At 35.3% G+C, this 27,867-nt stretch overlaps 1 protein-coding gene across 1 annotated transcript; it reads left to right on the top strand.

The window, feature by feature from the left end:
* Positions 1 to 27,499, top strand: LOC129283249 (uncharacterized). Its single transcript, XM_064115314.1, has 11 exons — positions 1 to 144; positions 2,009 to 2,176; positions 4,084 to 4,251; positions 8,904 to 9,068; positions 10,002 to 10,169; positions 11,141 to 11,308; positions 12,274 to 12,438; positions 13,217 to 13,381; positions 14,127 to 14,294; positions 15,238 to 15,402; positions 22,931 to 27,499. Exons 1-11 carry the CDS (start codon positions 1 to 3, stop codon positions 23,036 to 23,038), a joined length of 1,752 nt encoding a protein of 583 aa, XP_063971384.1. The 3' UTR covers positions 23,039 to 27,499.
* The last annotated feature ends 368 nt before the right edge of the window (positions 27,500 to 27,867 follow it).

The raw sequence follows: 27,867 nt of genomic DNA, 5'->3' as shown, positions 1-27,867 counted from the left end.
ATGATTGATGAGTCTCTACCATCAGCCTCTTCACATCACCTAGTAGAAGCTTTATGCTTCCTACCTAACCTGACTCACCTGACACTAACAGTTATTCGCCAGGAGTTCTTTTCTCATCTGAACGAGAAGGCTTCAACCTTGAAGGTATGTTTGCTTCTACTTTATACATATAACATGTTTGAAAATATGGAACAATGCAGTGTTTTTTTATAGTGTTAAACACACTAGAGAACATATCTTTTAATACTATTTAGATGTATTGTTTGAGAGTTTATAAATATAGGAGACTAGATGATTTTTTTTTTATTTGGTTCTAATGCACATGTATGCTGTAATTGAGAAATTGTCATAGCTTCAAGTGTTTGGTTATGGTTGATGTCGAAACAAGGAAACCTTTTTAACTTTATCCATATGTGATTCTTCCTAGTCATCTCTTATGATAATACACATGGAAGGTATAAAGAGAAATATCAGCTTAAAAAAGGTGGGAGAGAAAGTAGATCATTGAATATCAGAGGTGCATGTGGTATGTGTATGAGAGTGATATTGACCATGATACATACAATGTATACAGTACAATGAGAGCTACATTAGGGCCGTCTGCACCATCCCGAGTTTTCAAATTAGCGCGCTATTTCTGATCGGGCAAATTATCTCGATCTGAAAAATCTCAAGATAGTTTGCAGTGGAGACACAATTATCGCGCTAGTTCGTAGGATTAATCTCGAGATTGCAATCCCAAGTCAACTCGGGTTTATTTGCAAAATAGCGCGCTATTTTATGAATTATCCCGCTAATTCGTAGGTGCAGACGCACTCGAGATTGGACTCGGGGTAATTTATTCATGACGTCAGTCCATAATGCAATTCGCGTTCCACTTCCGCCTTGGTCAAAACATAAACACGTGCGAAAGTCAACTTTATACATGCGAATAGATTTATCGCGAATAGCGTTCATCAATTGCCTAATCAGCAACGATGGTGTCCCACCAGTGAATGGATTTTGGGAGAGACCAGACCGAAGGGGGAGGCGCTCATCGACGATGGTCATATTCAATAACAACACTGACAGCAGTGTCGTCTTATTCCTTCGCAAAATGTGAGCAAATAGCATTTCTTTCCTCCTTCTATCCCTCTCTCTCCCTCTCTCTCCCTCTCTATCGTTGCCTCCTACTCCGCCATCATATTTAACGAAGAATACATCACTTCTTCACTCGCTGAGCTGAGAGGATTGTTGCATAACACCTGTCGAATTCGGCGAAGTGCTAGTGAAAGGAGTACATTGCTTGCATATCGCGGGAAGTTATTCAAAAGCGCGGGCCGTTGAAACTCCAAGATCCGAAAGTGCGCATGCTCGGAATATCGGGTTTGTTGCCTCGCTCGAGCAGGAATCGCTGTCTTGCGATGGTGCAGACTGGGTTTCTTGAATCTCGAGATTAATCGCGAAGTGGGCCGATCGGGCTAAAATCTCGAGATTGAGCAAACTTGGGATGGTGCAGCACCGCCTATTGAGTGTATACATGGAACATAACAATATGATGAAATAAACAATGACCAGGTGGTTTGGATTGAGATGGTATGCAGGGTAAAAGGTTACTGAAAATAGAATATAAATATGAAGTAACAAACATATCATAGAGTATCTGAGATTATTATGGTCTTCACATGTATACTCTTAAATTAATCATTTTCATGATATCTCATAATTGTTAAAAGTGATGCTGTAATGGAGAATAATGGTACATACATGTAGATTACCTGTAATAATTCATTCTTTCAAAATTTATAGGTATTAAAAATGTGTAGTCCTTTAACAAAATACACCTCAACAGAAAAGATGTGAAGCCTAAACATGTATGGATGCTAAAATGTTATGTTGTGAAATACATCTATGAATACATTAGCCTTATCAACACATTTTTGAACCAGTTTAACTTGAAGCATTACAGCATGATCATACCATCTGATATGTACTGTATGTTTGATGATCAATGTTTGTACACATGTAGGTCCATACTCTTGAGATTTGGAATGATAAGCCTCTATCATCAGCCTCTTCACATCACCTAGTAGAAGCTTTATGCTCCCTACCTAACCTTACTAACCTGATACTGAGCAGAGTTTATGACCAGGAGGAGTTCTGTTCTTATCTGAATGAGAAGGCTTCAACCTTGAAGGTATGTCTGCCTCTACTTTATTCTCACATCATGTTAGGAAAACTTGGAATAGTGAAAAAGTGTTTATATAATTTTATTGTGTTAAATACATTAAAGAACATATTTCATGCTACTTAGAAATATTGTTTGAGAGTGTTTATAAATAAAGGAGACTAGATGAGATTTCTTTTTCAAATTTGGTTCTAATGCACAGGTATGCTGTAATTGAGAAATTGTCATATCTTCAAGTGTTTGGTTATGGTTGATGTTGAAACATGGAAACCTTTTAAACTTTATCCATATGTAATTCTTCCTAGTCATCTCTAATATGATAATACACATGGAAGATATAAAGAGAAATATCAGCTTCAAAAATGTGGGAGAGAAAGTAGATCATTGAATATCAGAGGTACATGTGGTATGTGTATGAGAGTGATAATGACCATGATACATAGAATGTATACATTACAGTGAGAGCTACATCAGGGCCGTCTCCACCATCCCGAGTTTTTAAATTAGCGCGCTATTTCTGATCCGGCAAATTATCCCGATCTGAAAAATCTCGAGATTGTTTGCAGTGGAGACGCAATTATCGCGCTAGTTCGTAGGATTAATCTCGAGATTGCAATCCCAAGTCAACTCGGGTTTATTTGCAAAATAGCGTGCTATTTTACGAATTATCCCGCTAATTCGTAGGTGCAGACGCACTCGAGATTGGACTCGGGGTAATTTATTCATGACGTCAGTCCATAATGCAATTCGTGTTCCACTTCCGCCTTGGTCAAAACATAAACACGTGCGAAAGTCTATTGTATACACGCAAATAGACATTATCGCGAATAGCGTTTATCAATTCCCCAATCAACAACGATGGTGTCCCAACAGTGAATGGATTTTGGGAGAGACCAGACCTATGGATATGGGGCAGGCGCTCATTTATCGACGATGGTCATAGTCAATAACAACACTGACAGCAGTGTCATCGTATTGGCCTTCGCAAAATGTGAGCAAATAGCATTCTTTCCTCCTCCTTTTCTCTCTCCCTCTCTCTCTGTCGTTGCCTCCTTCTCCAACATCATATTTAACGAACAATACATCACTTCTTCACTCGCTGAGCGCGGCTGAGCTGAGAGGATTGTTGCATAATACTTGTCGAATTTGGCGAAAGTGCTAGAGAAAAGAGTAGCCTACATGTATTTGATTGCATATCGCGGGAAGTTATTCAAAAGCGCGGGCCGTTGAAACTCCAAGATCCGAAAGTGCGCATGCTCGGAATATTGGGCTTGTTGCCTCGCTCGAGCAGGAATCGCTCTTCTTGCGATGGTGGAGACGGGGTTTCTTGAATCTCGAGATTAATCGCGAAGAGGGCCGATCGGGCTAGAATCTCGAGATTGAGCAAACTCGGGATGGTGCAGCACCGCCTATTGAGTGTATACATGAAACATAACAATAGGATGAAATGAACAATGACCAGGTGGTTTAGATTGAGATGGTATGCAGGGTAAAAGGTTACTGAAAATAGAATACAAATTATATGGAGTAACAAACATATCACAGAGTATCTGAGATTATTATGGTCTTCACATGTATGATCTTTTAAATTAATAATTTTCATGATATCTCATAATTGTTAAAAGTGATGCTGTAATGGAGAATAAGGGTACAAAGATAACCTGTAATAATTCCTTCTTTCAAAATTTATAGGTATTAAAAATGTGTAGTCCTTTAACAAAATACACCTCAACATGCAGAAAAGATGTGAAGCCTAAACATGTATGGATGATAAAATGTTATGTTGTGAAATACATCTATGAATACATTAGCCTTATCAACACATTTTTGAACCAGTTTAACTTGAAGCATTACAGCATGATCATACCATCTGATATGTACTGTATGTTTGATGATCAATGTTTGTACACATGTAGGTCCATACTCTTCAGATTGAGAGTTATAAGCCTCTATCATCAGCCTCTTCACATCACCTAGTAGAAGCTTTATGCTCCCTACCTAATCTGACTAACCTGATACTGAGAGGAGTTTGGGACAAGGAGGAGTTCTGTTCTCTTCTGAATGAGAAGGCTTCAACCTTGAAGGTATGTCTGCCTCTACTTTATTCTCACATCATGTTAGGAAAACTTGGAATAGTGAAAAAGTGTTTATATAATTTTATTGTGTTAAATACATTAAAGAACATATTTCATGCTACTTAGAAATATTGTTTGAGAGTGTTTATATCACTCTCATACACATACCACATGCACCTCTGATTTTCAATGATCTACTTTCTCTCCCACCTTTTTGAAGCTGATATTTCTCTTTATATCTTCCATGTGTATTATCATATTAGAGATGACTAGGAAGAATCACGTACATGTAGGGATAAAGTTAAAAAGGTTTCCATGTTTCGACATCATAACCAAACACTTGAAGATAATGAATTGACAATTTCTCAATTACATGTAGAGCCAATTTTCCGAAACATTTACTCATCTAGTCTCCTTCATTTGTAAACACTCTCAAACAATATACATGTATCTAAGTAGCATAAAATATGTTCTTTAATGTATTTAACACAATAAAATTAGATAAACACTTTTTTCAATATTCCAAGTTTTCCTAACATGATGTGAGAATAAAGTAGAGGCAGACATACATGTACCTTCAAGGTTGAAGCCTTCTCATTCAGATGAGAACATAACTCCTCCTTGTCCCAAACTCCACTCAGTATCAGGTTAGTCAGGTTAGGTAGGGAGCATAAAGCTTCTACTAGGTGATGTGAAGAGGCTGATGATAGCGGCTTATAACTCTCAATATCAAGAGTATGGACCTACATGTGTACAAACATTGATCATTAAACATACATGTACATATCAGATGGTATGATCATGTTGTAATGCTTCAAGTTATACTGGTTCAAAAATGTGTTGATAAGGCTAATGTTTGCATCACAACATAACATTTTAGCATCCATACCTGATTAGGCTTTATAGCTTTTCTGTTGATGTGTATTTTGTTTACAAAAGACATTTCAATACCTATGAATTTTGAAAGAAGGAATTATTACAGGTTATCTCTGTACCCTTATTCAACATTATAGCATCACTTTCAACAATTTCTGAGATATCACAAAACTGATAAATTTAAGATCATACATAAGACCATAATAATCCCAGATACTCTGTGATAAGTTTGTTACTTCATATTTGTATTCTATTTTCAGTAACCTTTTACCCTGCATACCATCTCAATCTAAACCACCTGGTCATTGTTCATTTCATCCTATTGTTATGTTCCATGTATACACTCAATGTAGCTCTCACTGTACTGTATACATTGTATGTATCATGGTCAATATCACTCTCATACACATACCACATGCACCTCTGATATTCAATGATCTACTTTCTCTCCCACCTTTTTGAATCTGATATTTCTCTTTATATCTTCCATGTTTATTATCATATTAGAGATGACTAGGAAGAATTACATATGGATAAAGTTTAAAAGGATTCCATGTTTCAACATCAACCATAACCAAACACTTGAAGCTATGACAATTTCTCAATTACAGCATACCTGTGCATTAGAACCAAATTTGAAAAAGAAATCTCATCTAGTCTCCTTTATTTATAAACACTCTCAAACAATATTTCTAAGTAGCATGAAATATGTTCTTTAATGTATTTAACACAATAAAATTATATACATGATGTGAGAATAAAGTAGAGGCAGACATACCTTCAAGGTTGAAGCCTTCTCATTCAGATAAGAACAGAACTCCTCTTCACAAACTCCTATCAGTATCAGGTTAGTCAGGTTAGGTAGGGAGCATAAAGCTTCTACTAGGTGATGTGAAGAGGCTGATGATAGAGGCTTATTATTCAAAATCTTAAGAGTATGGACCTACATGTGTACAAACATTGATCATCAAACATACAGTACATATCAGATGGTATGATCATGCTGTAATGCTTCAAGTTAAACTGGTTCAAAAATGTGTTGATAAGGCTAATGTATTCATAGATGTATTTCACAACATAACATTTTATCATCCATACATGTTTAGGCTTCACATCTTTTCTGCATGTTGAGGTGTATTTTGTTAAAGGACTACACATTTTTAATACCTATAAATTTTGAAAGAAGGAATGATTACAGGTTATCTTTGTACCCTTATTCTCCATTACAGCATCACTTTTAACAATTATGAGATATCATGAAAATTATTAATTTAAAAGATCATACATGTGAAGACCATAATAATCTCAGATACTCTGTGATATGTTTGTTACTCCATATAATTTGTATTCTATTTTCAGTAACCTTTTACCCTGCATACCATCTCAATCTAAACCACCTGGTCATTGTTCATTTCATCCTATTGTTATGTTTCATGTATACACTCAATAGGCGGTGCTGCACCATCCCGAGTTTGCTCAATCTCGAGATTCTAGCCCGATCGGCCCTCTTCGCGATTAATCTCGAGATTCAAGAAACCCCGTCTCCACCATCGCAAGAAGAGCGATTCCTGCTCGAGCGAGGCAACAAGCCCAATATTCCGAGCATGCGCACTTTCGGATCTTGGAGTTTCAACGGCCCGCGCTTTTGAATAACTTCCCGCGATATGCAATCAAATACATGTAGGCTACTCTTTTCTCTAGCACTTTCGCCAAATTCGACAAGTATTATGCAACAATCCTCTCAGCTCAGCCGCGCTCAGCGAGTGAAGAAGTGATGTATTGTTCGTTAAATATGATGTTGGAGAAGGAGGCAACGACAGAGAGAGAGGGAGAGAGAAAAGGAGGAGGAAAGAATGCTATTTGCTCACATTTTGCGAAGGCCAATACGATGACACTGCTGTCAGTGTTGTTATTGACTATGACCATCGTCGATAAATGAGCGCCTCCCCCATATCCATAGGTCTGGTCTCTCCCAAAATCCATTCACTGTTGGGACACCATCGTTGTTGATTGGGGAATTGATAAACGCTATTCGCGATAATGTCTATTTGCGTGTATACAATAGACTTTCGCACGTGTTTATGTTTTGACCAAGGCGGAAGTGGAACACGAATTGCATTATGGACTGACGTCATGAATAAATTAACCCGAGTCCAATCTCGAGTGCGTCTGCACCTACGAATTAGCGGGATAATTCGTAAAATAGCACGCTATTTTGCAAATAAACCCGAGTTGACTTGGGATTGCAATCTCGAGATTAATCCTACGAACTAGCGCGATAATTGCGTCTCCACTGCAAACAATCTCGAGATTTTTCAGATCGGGATAATTTGCCGGATCAGAAATAGCGCGCTAATTTGAAAACTCGGGATGGTGGAGACGGCCCTAATGTAGCTCTCACTGTAATGTATACATTCTATGTATCATGGTCATTATCACTCTCATACACATACCACATGTACCTCTGATATTCAATGATCTACTTTCTCTCCCACATTTTTGAAGCTGATATTTCTCTTTATATCTTCCATGTGTATTATCATATTAGAGATGACTAGGAAGAATTACATATGGATAAAGTTTAAAAGGTTTCCATGTTTCAACATCAACCATCTCAGAAATTGTTGAAAGTGATGCTACATGTATAGGGGAAGGCGGGGTAAGTTGTGACACTTTTTGCATTTTGCATGATAGAATTGATATGACTAATAATATTGTAGAAATAAGTACCTTGCCTTTAAATATGATTATTGGGAAATCTTTTTCACCTATATTCAACTTTCTACCCCCACACTGAAAGTCGTTGTGACCTTTGAAAAAAACGATGTCAAGTGGCACAACTTGCCCCATCTGTGGGGTAAGTTGTGCCACCTTCGAGGGTAAGTTGAGCCACAAAAACTATGTACAAAATGTACGCGGGAAGAACCAGCATGTCAATTTTTTATTTAAAGTCTTTTCACTTGCTAATTCTCTAAAAATACTAACATTCTCTAAAAGTAAAAGAACTGTCATGTGAATTTGCTCTTTTTTGCCTGCATATCGATGGCTTTTTAAGGTTTGATTGTGTTTTCATTTACATTACCATAAGAATTACCATGGCTCAACTTGCCCCATGTTTGCTGGCTCAACTTACCCCAGTCCGAACTTAATGCGATAATTTCGCATCGACACATTTCTTATGTATCCATCATGTAAAAAACTGTGACAAGAATGAAGATCCATACCTGGACTGACAATGTTGTTCATATGCTTTATTATATGTAAAAAAGTGTGTGTGTAAAAAATACTTATCTATTTCACACCCTTTTTTACTTTTTTGGCTGAAATTTGTATTTTTCCCTCTAAAAAGTACTTTTTGTTTCAAAGTTGAAAACAATGTGGTGGGGTTAAGGGTTATGTAATGGGTCATCAATACATGACACCACCATAATGTCTAACTAATTCATTATTGGCCTGGGGGCGGTGGCTCAACTTGCCCCTATGCTCAACTTACCCCGTCTTCCCCTAATGTTGAATAAGGGTACAGATATTACCTGTACTAATTCCTTCTTTCAAGATTCATATACTATTAAAATTGTTTAGTCCTTAAACATAATACACCTCAACAGAAAGCTGTAAAGCCTAAACAGGTATGGATGCTAAAATGTTATGTTGTGAAATACATCAATGCATACATTTGCATTATCAACATATTTTTGAACCAGTTTAACTTGAAGCATTACAGCATTATCATACCATCTGATATGTACATGTATGTTTAATGATCAATGTTTGTACACATTTAGGTCCATACTCTTGTGATTAGGAATGATAAGCCTCTATCATCAGCCTCTTCACATCACCTAGTTGAAGCTTTATGCTTCCTACCTAACCTGACTGACCTGATACTGAGAGGAGTTTATGACCAGGAGTTCTGTTCTCATCTGAGTGAGAAGGCTTCAACCTTGAAGGTATATCCACCTCTACTTTATACCCACACCATGCTTGAAAACATGGAATAATGAAAAAAAAAATTATCTAATTTTATTATGTTAAATACATTAAAGAACATATTTTCATACTATTTAGGAGTGATTATTAATAAAGGAGACTAGATGAGTAAATGTTTTGGAAATTTGGCTCTAATGCACAGGTATGCTGTAATTGAGAAATTGTCATATCATCAAGTGTTTGGTTATCGTTGATGTTGAAACATGGAAACCTTTTAAACTTTATCCATATGTAATTCTTCCTAGTCATCTCTAATATGATAATACACATGGAAGATATAAAGAGAAATATCAGCTTCAAAAATGTGGGAGAGAAAGTAGATCATTGAATATCAGAGGTACATGTGGTATGTGTATGAGAATGATAATGACCATGATACATAGAATGTATACATTACAGTGAGAGCTACATTGAGTGTATACATGGAACATAACAATAGGATGAAATGAACAATGACCAGGTGGTTTAGATTGAGATGGTATGTAGGGTAAAAGGTTACTAAAAATAGAATACAAATATGAAGTAACAAACTTATCACAGAGTATCTGAGATTATTATGGTCTTATGTATGATCTTAAATTTATCAGTTTTGTGATATCTCAGAAATTGTTGAAAGTGATGCTATAATGTTGAATAAGGGTACAGAGATAACCTGTAATAATTCCTTCTTTCAAAATTCATAGGTATTGAAATGTCTTTTGTAAACAAAATACACATCAACAGAAAAAAGCTATAAAGCCTAATCAGGTATGGATGCTAAAATGTTATGTTGTGATGCAAACATTAGCCTTATCAACACATTTTTGAACCAGTATAACTTGAAGCATTACAACATGATCATACCATCTGATATGTACATGTATGTTTAATGATCAATGTTTGTACACATGTAGGTCCATACTCTTCAGATTGAGAGTTATAAGCCTCTATCATCAGCCTCTTCACATCACCTAGTAGAAGCTTTATGCTCCCTACCTAATCTGACTAACCTGATACTGAGAGGAGTTTGGGACAAGGAGGAGTTATGTTCTCTTCTGAATGAGAAGGCTTCAACCTTGAAGGTATGTCTGCCTCTACTTTATTCTCACATCATGTTAGGAAAACTTGGAATATTGAAAAAAGTGTTTATCTAATTTTATTGTGTTAAATACATTAAAGAACATATTTTATGCTACTTAGATACATGTATATTGTTTGAGAGTGTTTACAAATGAAGGAGACTAGATGAGTAAATGTTTCGGAAAATTGGCTCTACATGTAATTGAGAAATTGTCAATTCATTATCTTCAAGTGTTTGGTTATGATGTCGAAACATGGAAACCTTTTTAACTTTATCCCTACATGTACGTGATTCTTCCTAGTCATCTCTAATATGATAATACACATGGAAGATATAAAGAGAAATATCAGCTTCAAAAAGGTGGGAGAGAAAGTAAATCATTGAATATCAGAGGTGCATGTGGTATGTGTATGAGAGTGATATTGACCATGATACATACAATGTATACAGTACAGTGAGAGCTACATTGAGTGTATACATGGAACATAACAATAGGATGAAATGAACAATGACCAGGTGGTTTAGATTGAGATGGTATGCAGGGTAAAAGGTTACTGAAAATAGAATACAAATATGGAGTAACAAACATATAGAGTATCTGGGATTATTATGGTCTTATGTATGATCTTTTAAATTAATCATTTTCATGAAATCTCAGAAATTGTTGAAAGTGATGCTACATGTATAATGTTGAATAAGGGTACAGATACTACCTGTAATAATTCCTTCTTTCAAGATTCATATACTATTAAAATTGTTTAGTCCTTAAACATAATACACCTCAACAGAAAGCTGTAAAGCCTAAACAGGTATGGATGCTAAAATGTTATGTTGTGAAATACATCAATGCATACACTGTACATTTGCATTATCAACATATTTTTGAACCAGTTTAACTTGAAGCATTACAACATGATCATACCATCTGATATGTACATGTATGTTTGATGATCGATGTTTGTACACATGTAGGTCCATACTCTTGAGATTTGGAATTACGAGCCTCTATCATCAGCCTCTTCACATCACCTAGTAGAAGCTTTATGCTCCCTACCTAACCTGACTAACCTGACACTGAGAGGAGTTTGTGACAAGGAGGAGTTCTGTTCTCATCTGAATGAGAAGGCTTCAACCTTGAAGGTATGTCTGCCTTTACTTTATTCTCACATCATGTTTGGAAAACTTGGAATAGTGAAAAAGTGTTTATATAATTTTATTGTGTTAAATACATTAAAGAACATATTTCATGCTACTTAGAAATATTGTTTGAGAGTGTTTATAAATAAAGGAGACTAGATGAGATTTCTTTTTCAAATTTGGTTCTAATGCACAAGTATGCTGTAATTGACAAATTTGTCATATCTTCAAGTGTTTGGTTATGATTGATGTCGAAACATGGAAACCTTTTTAACTTTATCCATATGTGATTCTTCCTAGTCATCTCTAATATGATAATACACATGGAAGATATAAAGAGAAATATCAGCTTTAAAAAGGTGGGAGAGAAAGTAGATCATTGAATATCAGAGGTGCATGTGGTATGTGTATGAGAGTGATATTGACCATGATACATACAATGTATACAGTACAGTGAGAGCTACATTGAGTGTATACATGAAACATAACAATAGGATGAAATGAACAATGACCAGGTGGTTTAGATTGAGATGGTATGCAGGGTAAAAGGTTACTGAAAATAGAATACAAATATGAAGTAACAAACATATCACAGAGTATCTGAGATAATTATGGTCTTAACATGTATGATCTTAAATTGATCATTTTTGTGATATCTCAGAAATTGTTGAAAGTGATGCTACATGTATAATGTTGAATAAGGGTACAGATATTACCTGTACTAATTCCTTCTTTCAAGATTCATATACTATTAAAATTGTTTAGTCCTTAAACATAATACACCTCAACAGAAAGCTGTAAAGCCTAAACAGGTATGGATGCTAAAATGTTATGATGTGAAATACATCGATGCATACATTTGCATTATCAACATATTTTTGAACCAGTTTAACTTGAAGCATTACAGCATTATCATACCATCTGATATGTACATGTATGTTTAATGATCAATGTTTGTACACATGTAGGTCCATACTCTTCAGATTGAGAATTATAAGCCTCTATCATCAGCCTCTTCACATCACCTAGTAGAAGCTTTATGCTTCCTACCTAACCTGACTAACCTGATACTGAGAGGAGTTTATGACCAGGAGTTATGTTCTCATCTGAGTGAGAAGGCTTCAACCTTGAAGGTATATCCACCTCTACTTTATACCCACACCATGCTTGAAAACATGGAATAATGAAAAAAAAAATTATCTAATTTTATTATGTTAAATACATTAAAGAACATATTTTCATACTATTTAGGAGTGATTATTAATAAAGGAGACTAGATGAGTAAATGTTTTGGAAATTTGGCTCTAATGCACAGGTATGCTGTAATTGAGAAATTGTCATATCTTCAAGTGTTTGGTAATGGTTGATGTTGACATATGGAAACCTTTTTAACTTTATCCATATGTGATTCTTCCTAGTCATCTCTAATATGATAATACACATGGAAGATATAAAGAGAAATATCAGCTTCAAAAAGGTGGGAGAGAAAGTAGATCATTGAATATCAGAGGTGCATGTGGTATGTGTATGAGAGTGATATTGACCATGATACATACAATGTATACAGTACAGTGAGAGCTACATTGAGTGTATACATGGAACATAACAATAGGATGAAATGAACAATGACCAGGTGGTTTAGATTGAGATGGTATGTAGGGTAAAAGGTTACTGAAAATAGAATACAAATATGAAGTAACAAACATATCACAGAGTATCTGAGATAATTATGGTCTTAACATGTATGATCTTAAATTGATCATTTTTGTGATATCTCAGAAATTGTTGAAAGTGATGCTGTAATGTAGAATAAGGGTACAGAGATTACCTGTAATAATTCCTTCTTACAGCATGATTATACCATCTGATATGTACATGTATGTTTAATGATCAATGTTTGTACACATGTAGGTCCATACTCTTCAGATTGAGAGTTATGCGCCTCTATCATCAGCCTCTTCACATCACCTAGTAGAAGCTTTATGCTCCCTACCTAACCTGACTAACCTGATACTGAGAGGAGTTTATGACCAGGAGTTCTGTTCTCATCTGAATGAGAAGGCTTCAACCTTGAAGGTATGTCTGCCTTTACTTTATTCTCACATCATGTTTGGAAAACTTGGAATAGTGAAAAAGTGTTTATCTAATTTTATTGTGTTAAATACATTAAAGAACACATTTCAAGCTACTTAGAAATATTGTTTGAGAGTGTTTATGAATAAAGGAGACTAGATGAGATTTCTTTTTCAAATTTGGTTCTAATGCACAGGTATGCTGTAATTGAGAAATTGTCATATCTTCAAGTGTTTGGTTATGATTGATGTAGAAACATGGAAACCTTTTTAACTTTATCCATATGTGATTCTTCCTAGTCATCTCTAATATGATACTAAACATGGAAGATATAAAGAGAAATATCAGCTTCAAAAAGGTGGGAGAGAAAGTAGATAATTGAATATCAGAGGTACATGTGGTATGTGTATGAGAGTGATATTGACCATGATACATACAATGTATACAGTACATTGAGAGCTACATTGAGTGTATACATGGAACATAACAATAGGATGAAATGAACAATGACCAGGTGGTTTAGATTGAGATGGTATGCAGGGTAAAAGGTTACTGAACATTTACTTCAACAGAAAAGCTGTGAAACCTTATCAGGTATGGATGCTAAAATGTTATGTTGTGAAATACATATCCAAACATTAGCCTTATCAACACATTTTTGAACCAGTTTAACTTGAAGCATTACAGCATGATCATACCATCTGATATGTACATGTATGTTTAATGATCAATGTTTGTACACATGTAGGTCCATACTCTTCAGATTTGGAATGATAAGCCTCTATCATCAGCCTCTTCACATCACCTAGTAGAAGCTTTATGCTCCCTACCTAACCTGACTAACCTGATACTAGATGGAGTTTGTGACGAGGAGGTGTTCTGTTCTCATCTGAATGAGAAGGCTTCAACCTTGAAGGTATGCTTGCTTCTACTTTATTCTCACACCATGTTTGAAAACATGGAATAATGAAGAAAAAAAAGTCTAATTTTATTGTGTTAAATACATTATAAAAGAACATATTTTTTACTACTATTTAGGAGTGTTTATTAATAAAGGAGACTAGATGAGTAAATGTTTTGGAAATTTGGCTCTAATGCACAGGTATGCTGTAATTGAAAAATTGTCATATCCTCAAGTGTTTGGTTATCGTTGATGCAGAGATAAGGAATTGTTTTCAACTATGTCCGTCTGTGATTTTGACCAGACATTTCTTCATAAAATAGGTATACATGGAAGATAAAAAGAGAAATATCAGCTTTAACAAGTTAAGAGAGAAATTAGATAATTGAATATCAGAGGTGCATGTGGTATGTGTATGAGAGTGATATTGACCATGATACATACAATGTATACAGTACAGTGAGAGCTACATTGAGTGTATACATGGAACATAACAATAGGATGAAATGAACAATGACCAGGTGGTTTAGATTGAGATGGTATGCAGGGTAAAAGGTTACTGAAAATAGAATACAAATATGAAGTAACAAACATATCACAGAGTATATGAGATTATTATGGTCTTCACATGTATGATCTTAAATTGATCATTTTTGTGATATCTTAGAAATTGCTGAAAGTGATGCTATAATGTAGAATCAGGGTACAGAGATTACCTGTAATAATTCCTTCTTTCAAAATTCATAGGTATTAAAATGTCTTTTGTAAACAAAATACACATCAACAGAAAAGCTGTGAAGCCTAATCAGGTATGGATGCTAAAATGTTATGTTGTGATGCAAACATTAGCCTAATTATCAACACATTTTTGAACCAGTTTAACTTGAAGCATTACAGCATGATCATACCATCTGATATGTACATGTATGTTTAATGATCAATGTTTGTACACATGTAGGTCCATACTCTTCAGATTTGGGATGATGAGTCTCTATCATCAGCCTCTTCACATCACCTAGTAGAAGCTTTATGCTTCCTACCTAACCTGACTAACCTGATACTGAGAGGAGTTTGTTACCAGGAGTTCTGTTCTCAATTGAATGAGAAGGCTTCAACCTTGAAGGTATGCTTGCTTCTACTTTATACTCATAACATGTTTGAAAACATGGAATAATGAAAACATGTCTATCTAATTTTTTTATATTGTGTTAAATATGTTAAAGAACATATTTTTATACTATTTAGATAGATTGTTTGAGAGTGTTTATTAATAAAGGAGACTAGATGAGTAAATGTTTTGGAAATTTGGCTCTAATGCACAGGTATGCTGTAATTGAAAAATTGTCATATCATCAAGTGTTTGGTTATCGTTGATGCAGAAATAAGGAATTGTTTACATTTATGTCCGTCTGTGATTTTGACTAGACATCTCGTAATAAAATTGGTATACATGGACGATATAAAGAGAAATATCAGCTTCAAAAAGGTGGGAGAGAAAGTAGATCATTGAATATCAGAGGTGCATGTGGTATGTGTATGAGAGTGATATTGACCATGATACATACAATGTATACAGTACAGTGAGAGCTACATTGAATGTATACATGGAACATAACAATAGGATGAAATGAACAATGACCAGGTGGTTTAGATTGAGATGGTATGCAGGGTAAAAGCTGGAATGGAAAATGGATATGAATATGAACATACTGTTTTCTTGCTGACTCACATATTGTAGAAGATAAATACCTGCCTTTCAACTTGACATCAGTTTCAAATTAATGTTTATCAACCAACTTTACATATACATGTATCTGTTGGCAAGACAATAAATATGTTTTTGTCCTGCTCAACCTATGTTTAGTGAGTTGGTGTCTGATGACATATATCTGTAGAATATACATCTCAATGGCTCTATAGTACACATAATTAATAGATTTATATTAAAAATGAATAGTTGTAATGTTGTTTTGATTTTAAATCTTATGTGTGTAATGAAAGAAATATGTTTGTGTGTTGAATACATGAGACTTTTCAACAATCTCATCCAGTGACCTAGCAGAAGCACTGTGTATTATGCCAAATATTACTGACATTAATAACATTGAGTTATTATACTATGTTATGCATTGGTTATGGGTGTTTGTGTGTTTTGCTTGTTTGCTTTGTTTATTTTGCTTTATAGGATATAATGATTTATGAATGGTCATTCAATGAATTCTGTTTGAAATAGAATAGTGGATATTGACAGGCTGCTAATTGGATTGAAGTGTTAGTACAGGATAGTTTTCTACCTTTGTATTTGAATATCAATTTCAAATAGTTTATTAATTCTGTTTGGTAACTACGAGGAGCAAAATTTGTAGGTCTAGCAAAGAAATGGAAATTTACCCAGTATCAAATGTTGCAATGAACAGTCTGCAAAAATTACATGTAGTGCTTGTCTCTGATGGTTATATTAAGGTTAAACATAATTAAATATTGTATTCTAGATTAATTTAGTGCCCTAAATGAATCACAGTCCTACATGTACTTCCTGGATGTTATACACCATCGACTTCAATTAATAATGCTGAATAGAAATTAGAATGAAATCCAATATTTTTTAGAGAAAGGAACTATTTGTAGAATTTTCAAAATTGTGAACTTTGTAAAAGAAAAATATTCATTATTTTTCTACAAAAGACAATCACTATACATGATCTGTTTTAATGCATGGAGCTATTCATGTTGAACTAATGGTGCAATCAATTATGCTATACCAACCAGTAAACTCCAGAAAGTAAGTTACATTCCATTTGTCTAGATGTTTGCAATTATTGCGTACTTGACCTTCTAGTCTACCAAAGTCAGAAATAGTCGAGGGGAGCATTTACATGAATGTAATTAACATGATAACAAATGTGAATGGCTTGTACACATTTTAGGGAATCTCCCTGACACTTACATTTACATAGTGAATATAAACAATTGGGATGAAAAATAAAACTTAAGAAAGTGAGACTCTATCCTATATAATGCATAGTGGGTATGTGCCGCGGAGGGGACCCCCATTTTTACACTCAAATTTCCGTTCCACGGCATAGCATTTTTGTCTTATTAAGAAAAGGAACAAAGAAAGCCGCTCCAAGGCATAGCATTTCCTTCTTATCGAGAAAAAAGAAGCAAGAAATCCGCTCCAAAGCTTCGCATATTTTTCGTTACGCCGTTCCGGTCGCATTGATCTGCTACAATTTTGGTGAAAAGCGGCCGTAGAGCGCTTTTCGACCATCGCCTAAGCGCGAGCGCACCACGGCGGAGGCCGCGCTAGATGCGTCATGCACGATTGCCCGTTCATACGCACTCACAGAGATACAGAGATCCATTCCGAGGACCCCCGTTTTCACAAACATTTGTAGTTCCGAAGCCCGTTCCGAGGACCCTCCTTTTCACAATAAGCCCGCTCCAAGGCCCCCGTTTTTTGCCTCGCCCGCGGCACACCCCTACCACTTTTTTGGTCGAGTGCCCCCCCCCCCCCCCCCCCCCCCGGGGTTAAATGTTAGGAATTACTGTGTACATTTATTAAACATTGTTTATTTTCATATTAAAGATAGATTTGATATTTTATCAAATAAACCATCAAACCTTTAGAAACCTTTAGTTTAGAGAACATTGTGAGCTCTATTTACATTGCTTCAAGATATCAGGATTTTTTATTATTAATTGCTATTGCCCTCACTGACATCTAGGTGTCTTATTCAGATATTAATAAACATAATTTAAAGGACAAGACCACCCCAACCAAAACTTGATTTGAATAAAAACAGAAAAATCCAACAAGCATAACACTGAAGATTTCATCAAAATCGGATGTAAAATAAGAAAGTTATGACATTTTAAAGTTTCGCTTAATTTCACAAAACAGTTATATGCACATCCTGGTCAGTATGCAAATGAGGTGGCTGATGATGTCATCCACTCACTATTTCTTTTCATAAGGAACATAATTTAATCAGTTAGGGCATATTCTTCTTTAAGTGCATTTAGGGTCATTACTTATGAGTCTTAGAAAGGAAAACATATCGCAGTTAACTTTAAATTTATACTTTATAAAAGTTTACTATGGAAAAAAGGATTGATGATGCAAAGTTTATCTAATAATAGTTGAATAGAATGATAGAGGTGTAAAGAAAGAGAAGAGTCATAATATGAATTGGAGAGTATTAGATATTGAGAAAAAGAAAGATGGAGGAGTAAGGATAGGAAAGAGTGGTGGAATTTTTAAATCATCATGTTTGATGAAATGATGAGAATCATAAAAAGTGATTTAATAATTTAAATTACCATTACTATATTGTTAGATATTGTAATGCACTATGAATTGAAAAGATGTGCTCAAGTTTAATCTTGAATAGTTTAGTTGAACTACAGTCACACATTTGTCAAGTGATGTACCGGTAGTTACTCCACATGAAAGGCTCTGCACATCATGCTATGTATAGGCCTGTACCCCTCTTGATGTGAGATTCGGGTGCAAGAATACGTGTTGGGTACTTGGGATGCTTTTCCTTTTTTCTTGAATTGCTGAACGGTTGCAAATTCACATGCAAAAAATGTTGGGACCCCACCCATTCGCGGAAAATGCTGAATGTGAAAGGAAGAGTTTATATATATTTATCGACTAATTATCTAGAAAAGACAATTACATTTATCAAATATTTTTATACTGTGAATGGACTCATTGATGATGAATCTTGATTTTATTATGGTGTTTTCACTCATAAATAATTGGTGCAGTTCTTTAAGGACATAATGTATGAGGATTGTGTTGAGAAGGTAGGAAACCATGTGATAGCAACATTCTAATATTTGTCAAGAGGCATATAATGCCCTATTAGTTGAATTTGAGGCAGTGTGAGTAATGTATTATCGGAGTATTTCCCAAGTCAAGTTGTTATATCAAGGCATGAACAATCTTTTCCTCATTAGAAAGCAAGTAAGCAATGATATCATACATACATTTTGATTGGTGAGTAATGTATAACTCTATTTTAATTCTATAACAAATTACTTAAAATCCCATTTTCCTTACGTTTTATCAAAAATTTCAGCTTGCGATTTGTGCTCACATTAATTGTTAAAAATATATTAACCCAGGCATCCTATTCATAATTACAAAAGTGCTAAAATGTCCAGTTTTCAGGCCTTAATATCAACAAATTTTGCACTCTCATTAGGGTTATTAGATGAATGAATAAGATAACAACACTTTCATGAATTCTTAATAATCAAATTGTCCCTTTTTCAGAAAGGAATATCAACAAGTCTTATCTCGCGCTAAGGAAGAGGAGTAGGAAGATATGTGTTAGTCATAATTTTTGTATGATGACAAAATATCCTTAGATTGTCCCGTTTCTAGGTCAAAATGATAATTATAAAAATATAAGCTTCACTCTTGCATCATTTAAAGTGCGGTCCATATCCACCTCAGATTTTTCCTACACAGTGCTTGAAATAGTGCTAATTGATCCTTTTTCAGATCAGAGTATGAAATATTTTCAGCTTGCATTATTGATTTCCATGATAAAAAATGTATTTAGAATGCACAGATTTTTAGGTCTAAATCTAAAACATGCGCACGCATGTTTATATCACCCTCAATATATGTCTTTCGACGAAAGCTGAAACATCTTCTCAAGGACTATTCTTAGTATGAACACAGTTGTGTATCTATATATCAGTTATAGCCTCATTCCATTTGCTCTAGTAGTTTATCCTGAATTAATTTTATGTTTTATTTTCTCATTGCTCCTTTATCTCTGTTGCGCGTGGGTTGTCATATCCTTGGAAGTCATGCCCCCCGGCCCAGGTATCTTTGGTCATCTTGATCGGATGTGAATCTATTATGTGGTGGTACCTACTCTTACATATAGGTGGTTTGAATTAAAATTAATAAAACGGCTGTTTTCGACTCGCCATACGGCCGCGATAGAGCAAATGTGACCAAGGTATTACTTGAGTGCCCCCCTCCCTTGTTGCCCCCTTACCGTCCCAAGTTCCGCTCATTACTCCCTGATACCATTGATCATTGACTTCCATTATTATTATCATTACTACTACTGTTATTATCATTACTGTTTTGCCACTCTTAGCAATAGTTATTTTCATGCTCCTACAGGCTCTGATCAAATTTGTTGCTTTTACACTTATTATTTTACTCATTACTTATGTATTTGTGTATCCCCCACTTTTGTTTTATACTTTTTGTTGCTCTTTTATTCATTCCTCTATTTTTCTTGTCGTATTGATATTTTTATGGGACTTTCACTGCATATTCTTGGAGCCTTCAACCAACAAGCTCTGCTTTTACTTTTGGCTCCCTCTTATGATCTACATCTCTCAGTTTCTTTCGTCGTCATTTTTCTATTAGGTATACATTTCATATTTTATGATATTTATTTATGCTTTTCTATGATAATTTGTATTGTATAATACTACTGTTTGTATTGAGTTGTTGATTTTGTTGAAAATGTGAAATGTTCATATGAATAAACCTTGAACCTTATTGAGATATGCAGTTCTTTATAAAACATGAATAGAGCATCCCGCTAAATCTCAATTTTTCCGTACGCGCGCTCGCAATATTTGGTTTTATCCTGTTCCTGGTTACAAAAAGTGCTTCAAACGTCAATTTTTTAGGTCGGAATGTAAAAAAAATTTCTGCTCGCACCTGCAGTAATTATAGACCTATAGTTACATACTCATCTTGTTCAGGATCAAAAACATTGCACTCAGAATGTTCAATATTAAAGGAGAATGAAACTCTTGGAGCAAGTTAGCTTTTGTGAAAGCACAAAAATCAAAGAATAAGATCAACAAAAGTTTGAGTAAAATAGGACTAGCAATAGAAGAGTTATGAGCATTTGAATGTCGAGATCACTAATGCTATGGAGTTCCTCCAATTGGCAATGCGACCAAGATCTATGATGTCACAGATGAACAACTCTCCCCTTTTGGACACTGAAAATATACCCCAAAACATCTCTTTTTGCTCATTCTAATCATATGACAAACGATTCATCAATGATATAATGTTGTGAAATCTCTGTACTTGTCCTCTCATAAAGAGAACACCTCACCTTGTGATAGACTCTATAAAAGTGAGAATATAAGTGAAATAAGTACTAAAGTAATGAGGGGGTTGTACGTGTGTGACATCACAGATCTTGGCCGCATTGCCAATGGGAGGATCTACATGGCATTAGTGATCTCAATATTCAAGTGCTCATAACTTTCTTATTATTCATTCAATCTTCCTCAAACTTTCAACAATATGTTTCTTTGCTTTTTCTCTTTGATATGGATTCAGCTGGTTTCAAGGGTTTCATTCTCCTTTAAGGACATAATACATTAAATTTCAAAAATTTTAGCTCGCACTTCGCGCTCACTCTTTTTAAAATAGGGCTTATGAGATTATGATAGATTTATGTTGTTTTATAAGAATATAGCGAAGAAACTAACAAAAATCAATTTTGAGCCCGATCAGGAAAATGTTTCCCCCCCCCCCCATTGGTGAAAAGCTGGATCAGCTTCTGTTTATCATTATTAAAAGATGAAGGTAATTTGAAAATTTATGTGAATTTGCATCAGGCAAATTCCATGCATAAGCATTGGTTTGTTTTATTTATTGAGAAACAGAAAGTTCAATTTTAATGTAATTGCTGAATGCTCGAAACTTGCAGATTAAAACTTTCATTAAAAAAAACAAATAAATGTATTTATTATCAAGTTCAAAATGATTATAACTTGCAAAAGTTGATGCATTTAATTCCATCAGACCAATGGAGTACCGGGTTTTAAAGCAAGAAAATGATTGATACAGTATTAAAACAATGTGTCAAATAACACAGAAGGTCAATTCTTTTAATGATAAAGGATGTGAAGTGTCATGGCAAGTTCAGTTCTTGAAAGTAGGTCATAGGTTATACATGTAAATTGTATTTGTTTTCTACATGTACAATGAAAGCAAAGATTAATTGTTGAAAACTCAAGGCAAGGAAATACTGAAGTACTTTGATATAGTTTTCCATGAATTTCAGATGGTCAATTTTTAGACAAAAACAATCAAGAAATTTAAGAGGATACATAACAGTATAAAAGCAACACAAAACACTAGATTGTCATATTGGGTAATTTTATTGTGAAAAATACTTGTATATTTATGTTGCATTGTCTGTCTCTTCGCTCTCTCTCTCTCTCTACATGTATTTCTCTTTGTTCTCAGATCTTCCTCCTGTTCTCTTTCTCATCACTATTTTCAAAATTGGCCTCGTTTCAATTTTCTTCTAGAGACGCAAGAGACGTCTTCTGTTGATTTGAATTTGAGGATATATCAAAAACTTCGTGCTCGGCACACAAGGGGGGAAATTCCCCCTCCCTGCATCCTCCCCCCCTAGGGAGCACGCTTTGTAAGTGTTGGCAACCTTCGCTTGCATTAATCAGCCCCCTGTAAAAGTCCAACTCAGAATCCGCGCCTGATATGACCTATATAATATTTAAATAAAATAAGAAAGGTATATTCTATGCATGATTCAAATTTGAGCATTATGAAAATGAAAATAAAGAAATGATTTGGTGAATTATTATTTCCAATGATGCTTCTATTCTTTCAGGGTTCTTTCCCTCAGATCAGTGAAGGAAATTTCATGTTCAATGGAAAGCCTCAGAAGGATCTTCATTCATTCCAACAAGCACTCAGAGAGTACATATATGTATGGTAGGTGAATTATTAAACTTATTAAGGTAATTGTACCTAAATGGTCATGAAATGGCTTTTGTAGAAATATGCTCCAGGCATACGATAATTGTACCTAAACTGGTCATGTAAATGAAATAACTATTTACAGTACTAATTCATAATTATGAGGAACATAATGATTGTACTTAAACTGATCGCGTCGTGGTCTAGTGGTTCTGACTCTCGCCTTTCAAACAGGGTCGTGGGTTCGAATCCTAGCCATGGCGTGTTTTCCTTCAGCAAGAAATTTATCCACACTGTGCTGCACTCAACCCAGGTGAGGTAAATGGGTACTGGCAGGAAGTAATTCATCAAAAAGCTGTGTGCATCACAATCGGTAGACTAGCTTAGCCGGGGTAATATAGGAGTGCCTTGAGCACCTAGCAAGGTGGATACATGCGTTATACAAATCCTATGTTATTTTTATTTTATCATGAATCTGCTTCATCCAATAGTAATTAATTTATATAAGGTATACAATATGTACTTGAAAAGGTCTTGAACAGCTTTTTTACAATACTAAATTCATTTGAGGAATGCAATAGTTGTACCTAAATTGTTCATAAATTTTTTTTTAAAGATACTAGTTTAAATGTACAAGGAATACAATAGTTGTATTTAAATTGATCATAAAACAGCTTTTTGTGCAATACTAATTTATATGTATTAGTCAGGGGCCTTATAGGCCCATAATTTGTAGTTTTGGGGACAGAGTTTACAAAAGCACCAAACTTTCCCTATGTCACTATTACGTCAATAGCTTCATTTTTCCCCACATAACATGGTGTTGAAAATTGCATCTTCATGCAAAGATATGCTAATTTATGTAAATTAGCAGTAATTTATGCATGAAGCCATATGCCAATAGAAATTAATTAATAAAAGTTAATAAAAAGATACCAAACTATAGAAAAGTCTCTATCAGGTCAATAGCTTTAATGTTTCCCACAGAACAAATTGAAAATTTTGTTTTCATGCAAAAGTATGTTAATTTATGTAAATTAGCAGTTAATTTATGCATGAATAGTAAAAATTAGTATAAAGGAGTAAAAAGAAACCAAACTTAAAGAAAATCTCTTTCAGATCGATAGCTTTAATTTTCCCTATCAAACGTGCTATTGAAAATCCCGTCTTCATGCAAAATATGCTAATTTATGTAAATTAGCAATTATTTAAAAACTTATGCTATTTTGCTAATTATTTCTGCTAATGGAAATAATTCTGTATAAATAGTAAGTGCTGCTTATTGAAGCAAATTTGATGCAAATTTATCTTAAGAGAAACAGAGCCCTCTTTGAACGGGTGTCCATTTTAAATCCTGTCCCCCATTCTCACTCCCTACACACTGGCGTAAATCCAGTCGGAGCAAGGGGGGGTGAGCAATATATTGACAGGAAAATTCAAAACTTTGGAGACACCCCATGTATACGGAGATATATAGCCATGTACTATCTGTCAGTTAAAGTCTGATTTTCTCAATAGCTATAAAGTATATATGGATCACAGTTAAGCAAATTTTCAGTCGTTTGGGAAACAAAATGGTGTCCAAAAATCTCTTTCAAGTTGTGTAATAATCACATCATGGGCAATGTATACGTAGGCATATTCTATAAATCTGTACATTATTACTATCTCCTTTCGGCTAGAGACCTATCCTATATTGTAATTAATTTGTTGGGATGTAAAGTAATGATTTTCAGTAAATATAAAAATCTGCAGCTTCACCGTGAGGAGGGATTGTAAACCAAGATATAATTCAAGCAGCAAGCAATGAGTCTGATCGAGACTATACTTCAACCAGGGTTACATGAGAATCAAATTCTCCCTCATCAATTTGGACTGATTCTTCCCGAATATGGCCTGATTCGGATGAATTCGGTGGATGCGCAACCTATTCGTCTCTGATTCGGGTTGCTCACTGAATTAGAGACGATTAGGTCTAGAACAAGTCCCGTATCAGAGCAGAATCCCCAAGAATTTACCCGAATCAATATTGACTGTCCCGCATAAAGCTGTATGCAACCCCAACAGTTACAATTCGAGCTGAATTTAGCCCAAATCCTCTGATTATCGCCAAATGACGACCTGAATAATGACCCGAATCTTAACGATTATGCCCGAATTCGCCAAGTACGCCACCAAATTTCCAGAAAATACGCCAGATTCTTTCGAAATGGGCTATAATTTACCGATTCAACAGCTATTCGGATGCCATTTTTCTATTTTCTGGCCAATTCGTCTCACTCGTCTATATTCTTTTTTGTATTCGAGTAATGATTCGTACGATATGGGAAGGCAAGAGTCGGACCTTTACTCTACGACTGATACCAATAGGTCTTCCCAGAATACCCCAAATGCCTCCCAAAATCCAACCAAATTCCCTTGGAATACATCCCGAATGTGGCCCGAATGGAATTTGTCGTAGCCACATTCGGGAGTATTTTGGAGGTATTTGGCTGGTTTTGAACATTTTCATAACGTGCCGAATTCCTCCAAGAATGTTCCCTAATCCCTCCTGAATATTCCTGCATTCGGGAGGGTAGAACAGAGTGCTCGAGAATTCATCCTTATGTGTATTCGGATGGATTTGCAGCTGATTTGGTTCCGGTGTAACCCATGTTTTAAGTAGGAAATCCGTTTCTAGACGACAAACCAGAATAGGATGCAGCTGTGGTAAACACTCTGCAAAGCATTCTGATGATAACCAAAGTACAGTCTCTAGAATACATCACGTCAGTCCTGGTTTAAGCTAGGTTTACACCAAAACCAAATTCTCCCAAATAAATTCGGACTGATTCTGCCCGATTATGGCCTGATTCAGATGGATTAGAGGAGTTCCCCCAAATAGAGAAGAATGGGTCCGGAATATGTCCAGATTCAGCGCAGAATCGCCAAGAATTGACCAAATCAATTTTGGTCATCCCCAAAAAACAGAATGCCAACACGAATAGTGGCAAGAATCGACCCAAGCATGTCCAAAATCCACCCAAAATAATATGACCCGATATCTCTGATTACAGCCGAACGATGGCCTGAATGTGGACCCGAATCAGAACAAATGCACCGAGCTCGGATGGTTCGGGACAGTTGTGCCCAGAATGATACAAATAGGTCCGAAACTGCCCAGAAAACTCCAAATGCCTCCCCTAATCAAACCGAATGTCGCCCGATTACATCCCAAATGTGGCCCGAATGAAATTTGTTGTGGTCACATTCGGGAATATTCTGGAGGGTATTCGGCTGGTTTTGAACATTTCAAAATGAGCTGAATTTCTCAGCGAATGTTCCCGAATTTTCTCGCATTTACGAAGGCAATACAGAATATTCCTGAAACCACCCGAATACGTGTATATGGATGGATTCGCAGCTGATTCAGTTCCGTTCTAACCCTAGTTTTATGCAAGGGTTACACCAAAACCAAATTCTCCCAAACAAATTCGGACCACTTCTGCCCAAAATGGACTGGATTCGGTACTTATTCGTCTCCGATACGGGGAGCTCCTGGAATCAATTCGGAAGGATCCGGTTCTATTCTGTTCTCCCTCCCCATATACAAGAACACTCGTGGAGAGATTCTGCTTGTCTTGAAATGTTCAAAACGAATATCCTCCAAAATTTGGCCACGACAAATTTTATTCGAGCCACATTCGGGATGTATTCGGATGATGGAATTCGGTTGAATTTGGAGAGGCATTTGGACAATTATTTTGGGAAGTCAATAGCTCTGATTCGGGACCTGTTCCAGACCGATTCGACTCTGATTTGGTCTGAAATTGATTGGGAGAATTCAGTTTTGGTGTTACCCTAGTTTTAGTGATAGAGATCAATTCATAAGCCAATTAAGAAATATCACTAAAATTATTCAGGTCACCGTCAACCTAGGGACGACAGAAAAAGAAGGATCAGGTCTCTTTGCTCAAATCTGATGTGTCCCTGTTCTAAAAAAATGTACATAGTTGTCAGAGGGGCAGACATGGACAGCTTTTTCTGACATGAGAACCATCCATATACCCTCCTCTTTCTGACAGGGGAAAACTCTACTTGGGAAAGAAATCTGACCTCTTGAATTGCTTTGAAAAAAAGATGAAATACTAGTTTATCTTTTCCATATGATTTAGGTTTTTTAATTGTGAAAGGGGTATACACAGGATTTATAATTTGCATAAATTTGCATTTTAAACATGATACCCTCCTCTGGTCTCATGGAAAGTCACCATAATGAATGAATTGTGTAACAGTGCCTCATATGCATAGTGTTGTGCTCGTCCCTTGGTTTAAAACCTCGATATATGATAGTTGATGTGTTTAACACATACATGTATTTGCAGAAATTGTGCATAAATTTGCATTAATTAACATTGAAAATTGATTCCTTTTCGGGAACTGTACAGAAATCAATCTAGATTTGATGCCCCATCATAATAAATCCCAAATACCCCCCCCCAAAAAAAAAAATAGGTGAATAGTGTGATTTTGCATAAGTTGGCATAAATTAGCACTATGAAATTGAACTCCAGTCATTGATCTTATCAAGAATTAATGCTTTTGGTACCAGTGACACACGTGGAAAAGTAATTGTGATTTTGACAATTCTATATGTGGAGATATGATAAAATATGTGTTTTTACATATAATTTGCATGAAATTTGCATAAATTAACCTTAAGAATTGATTCATACTCACCAATTTTATAAAAATTGACCTGCAGTTGAATATTTAGTAAAAGAAGACCCAAATACACAAAAATTGGGCATTTGAAAATTATTTTTAGTGAGATATGGTGAATTAGGAGTTTTTTGCATAAAATTTGCA

The sequence above is a fragment of the Lytechinus pictus genome, unplaced genomic scaffold (genome assembly GCF_037042905.1).
Source record: "Lytechinus pictus isolate F3 Inbred unplaced genomic scaffold, Lp3.0 scaffold_26, whole genome shotgun sequence".
In the NCBI taxonomy this organism is placed as follows: domain Eukaryota; kingdom Metazoa; phylum Echinodermata; class Echinoidea; order Temnopleuroida; family Toxopneustidae; genus Lytechinus; species Lytechinus pictus.
The sequence above is the reverse complement of the archived record's forward strand: the minus strand, read 5'-3'. Positions and strand labels throughout refer to the sequence as shown.

What these genes read in the sequence shown, in the direction of transcription:
- LOC129283249 (XM_064115314.1), top strand. Translation starts at nt 1, where the DNA reads ATGATTGATGAGTCTCTACCATCAGCCTCTTCACATCACCTAGTAGAA. An exon ending in AGAAGGCTTCAACCTTGAAG is followed by an intron (nt 11,309 to 12,273) that starts GTATGTCTGCCT and finishes GTACACATGTAG; the next exon opens with GTCCATACTCTTCAGATTGA. An exon ending in AGAAGGCTTCAACCTTGAAG is followed by an intron (nt 14,295 to 15,237) that starts GTATGCTTGCTT and finishes GTACACATGTAG; the next exon opens with GTCCATACTCTTCAGATTTG.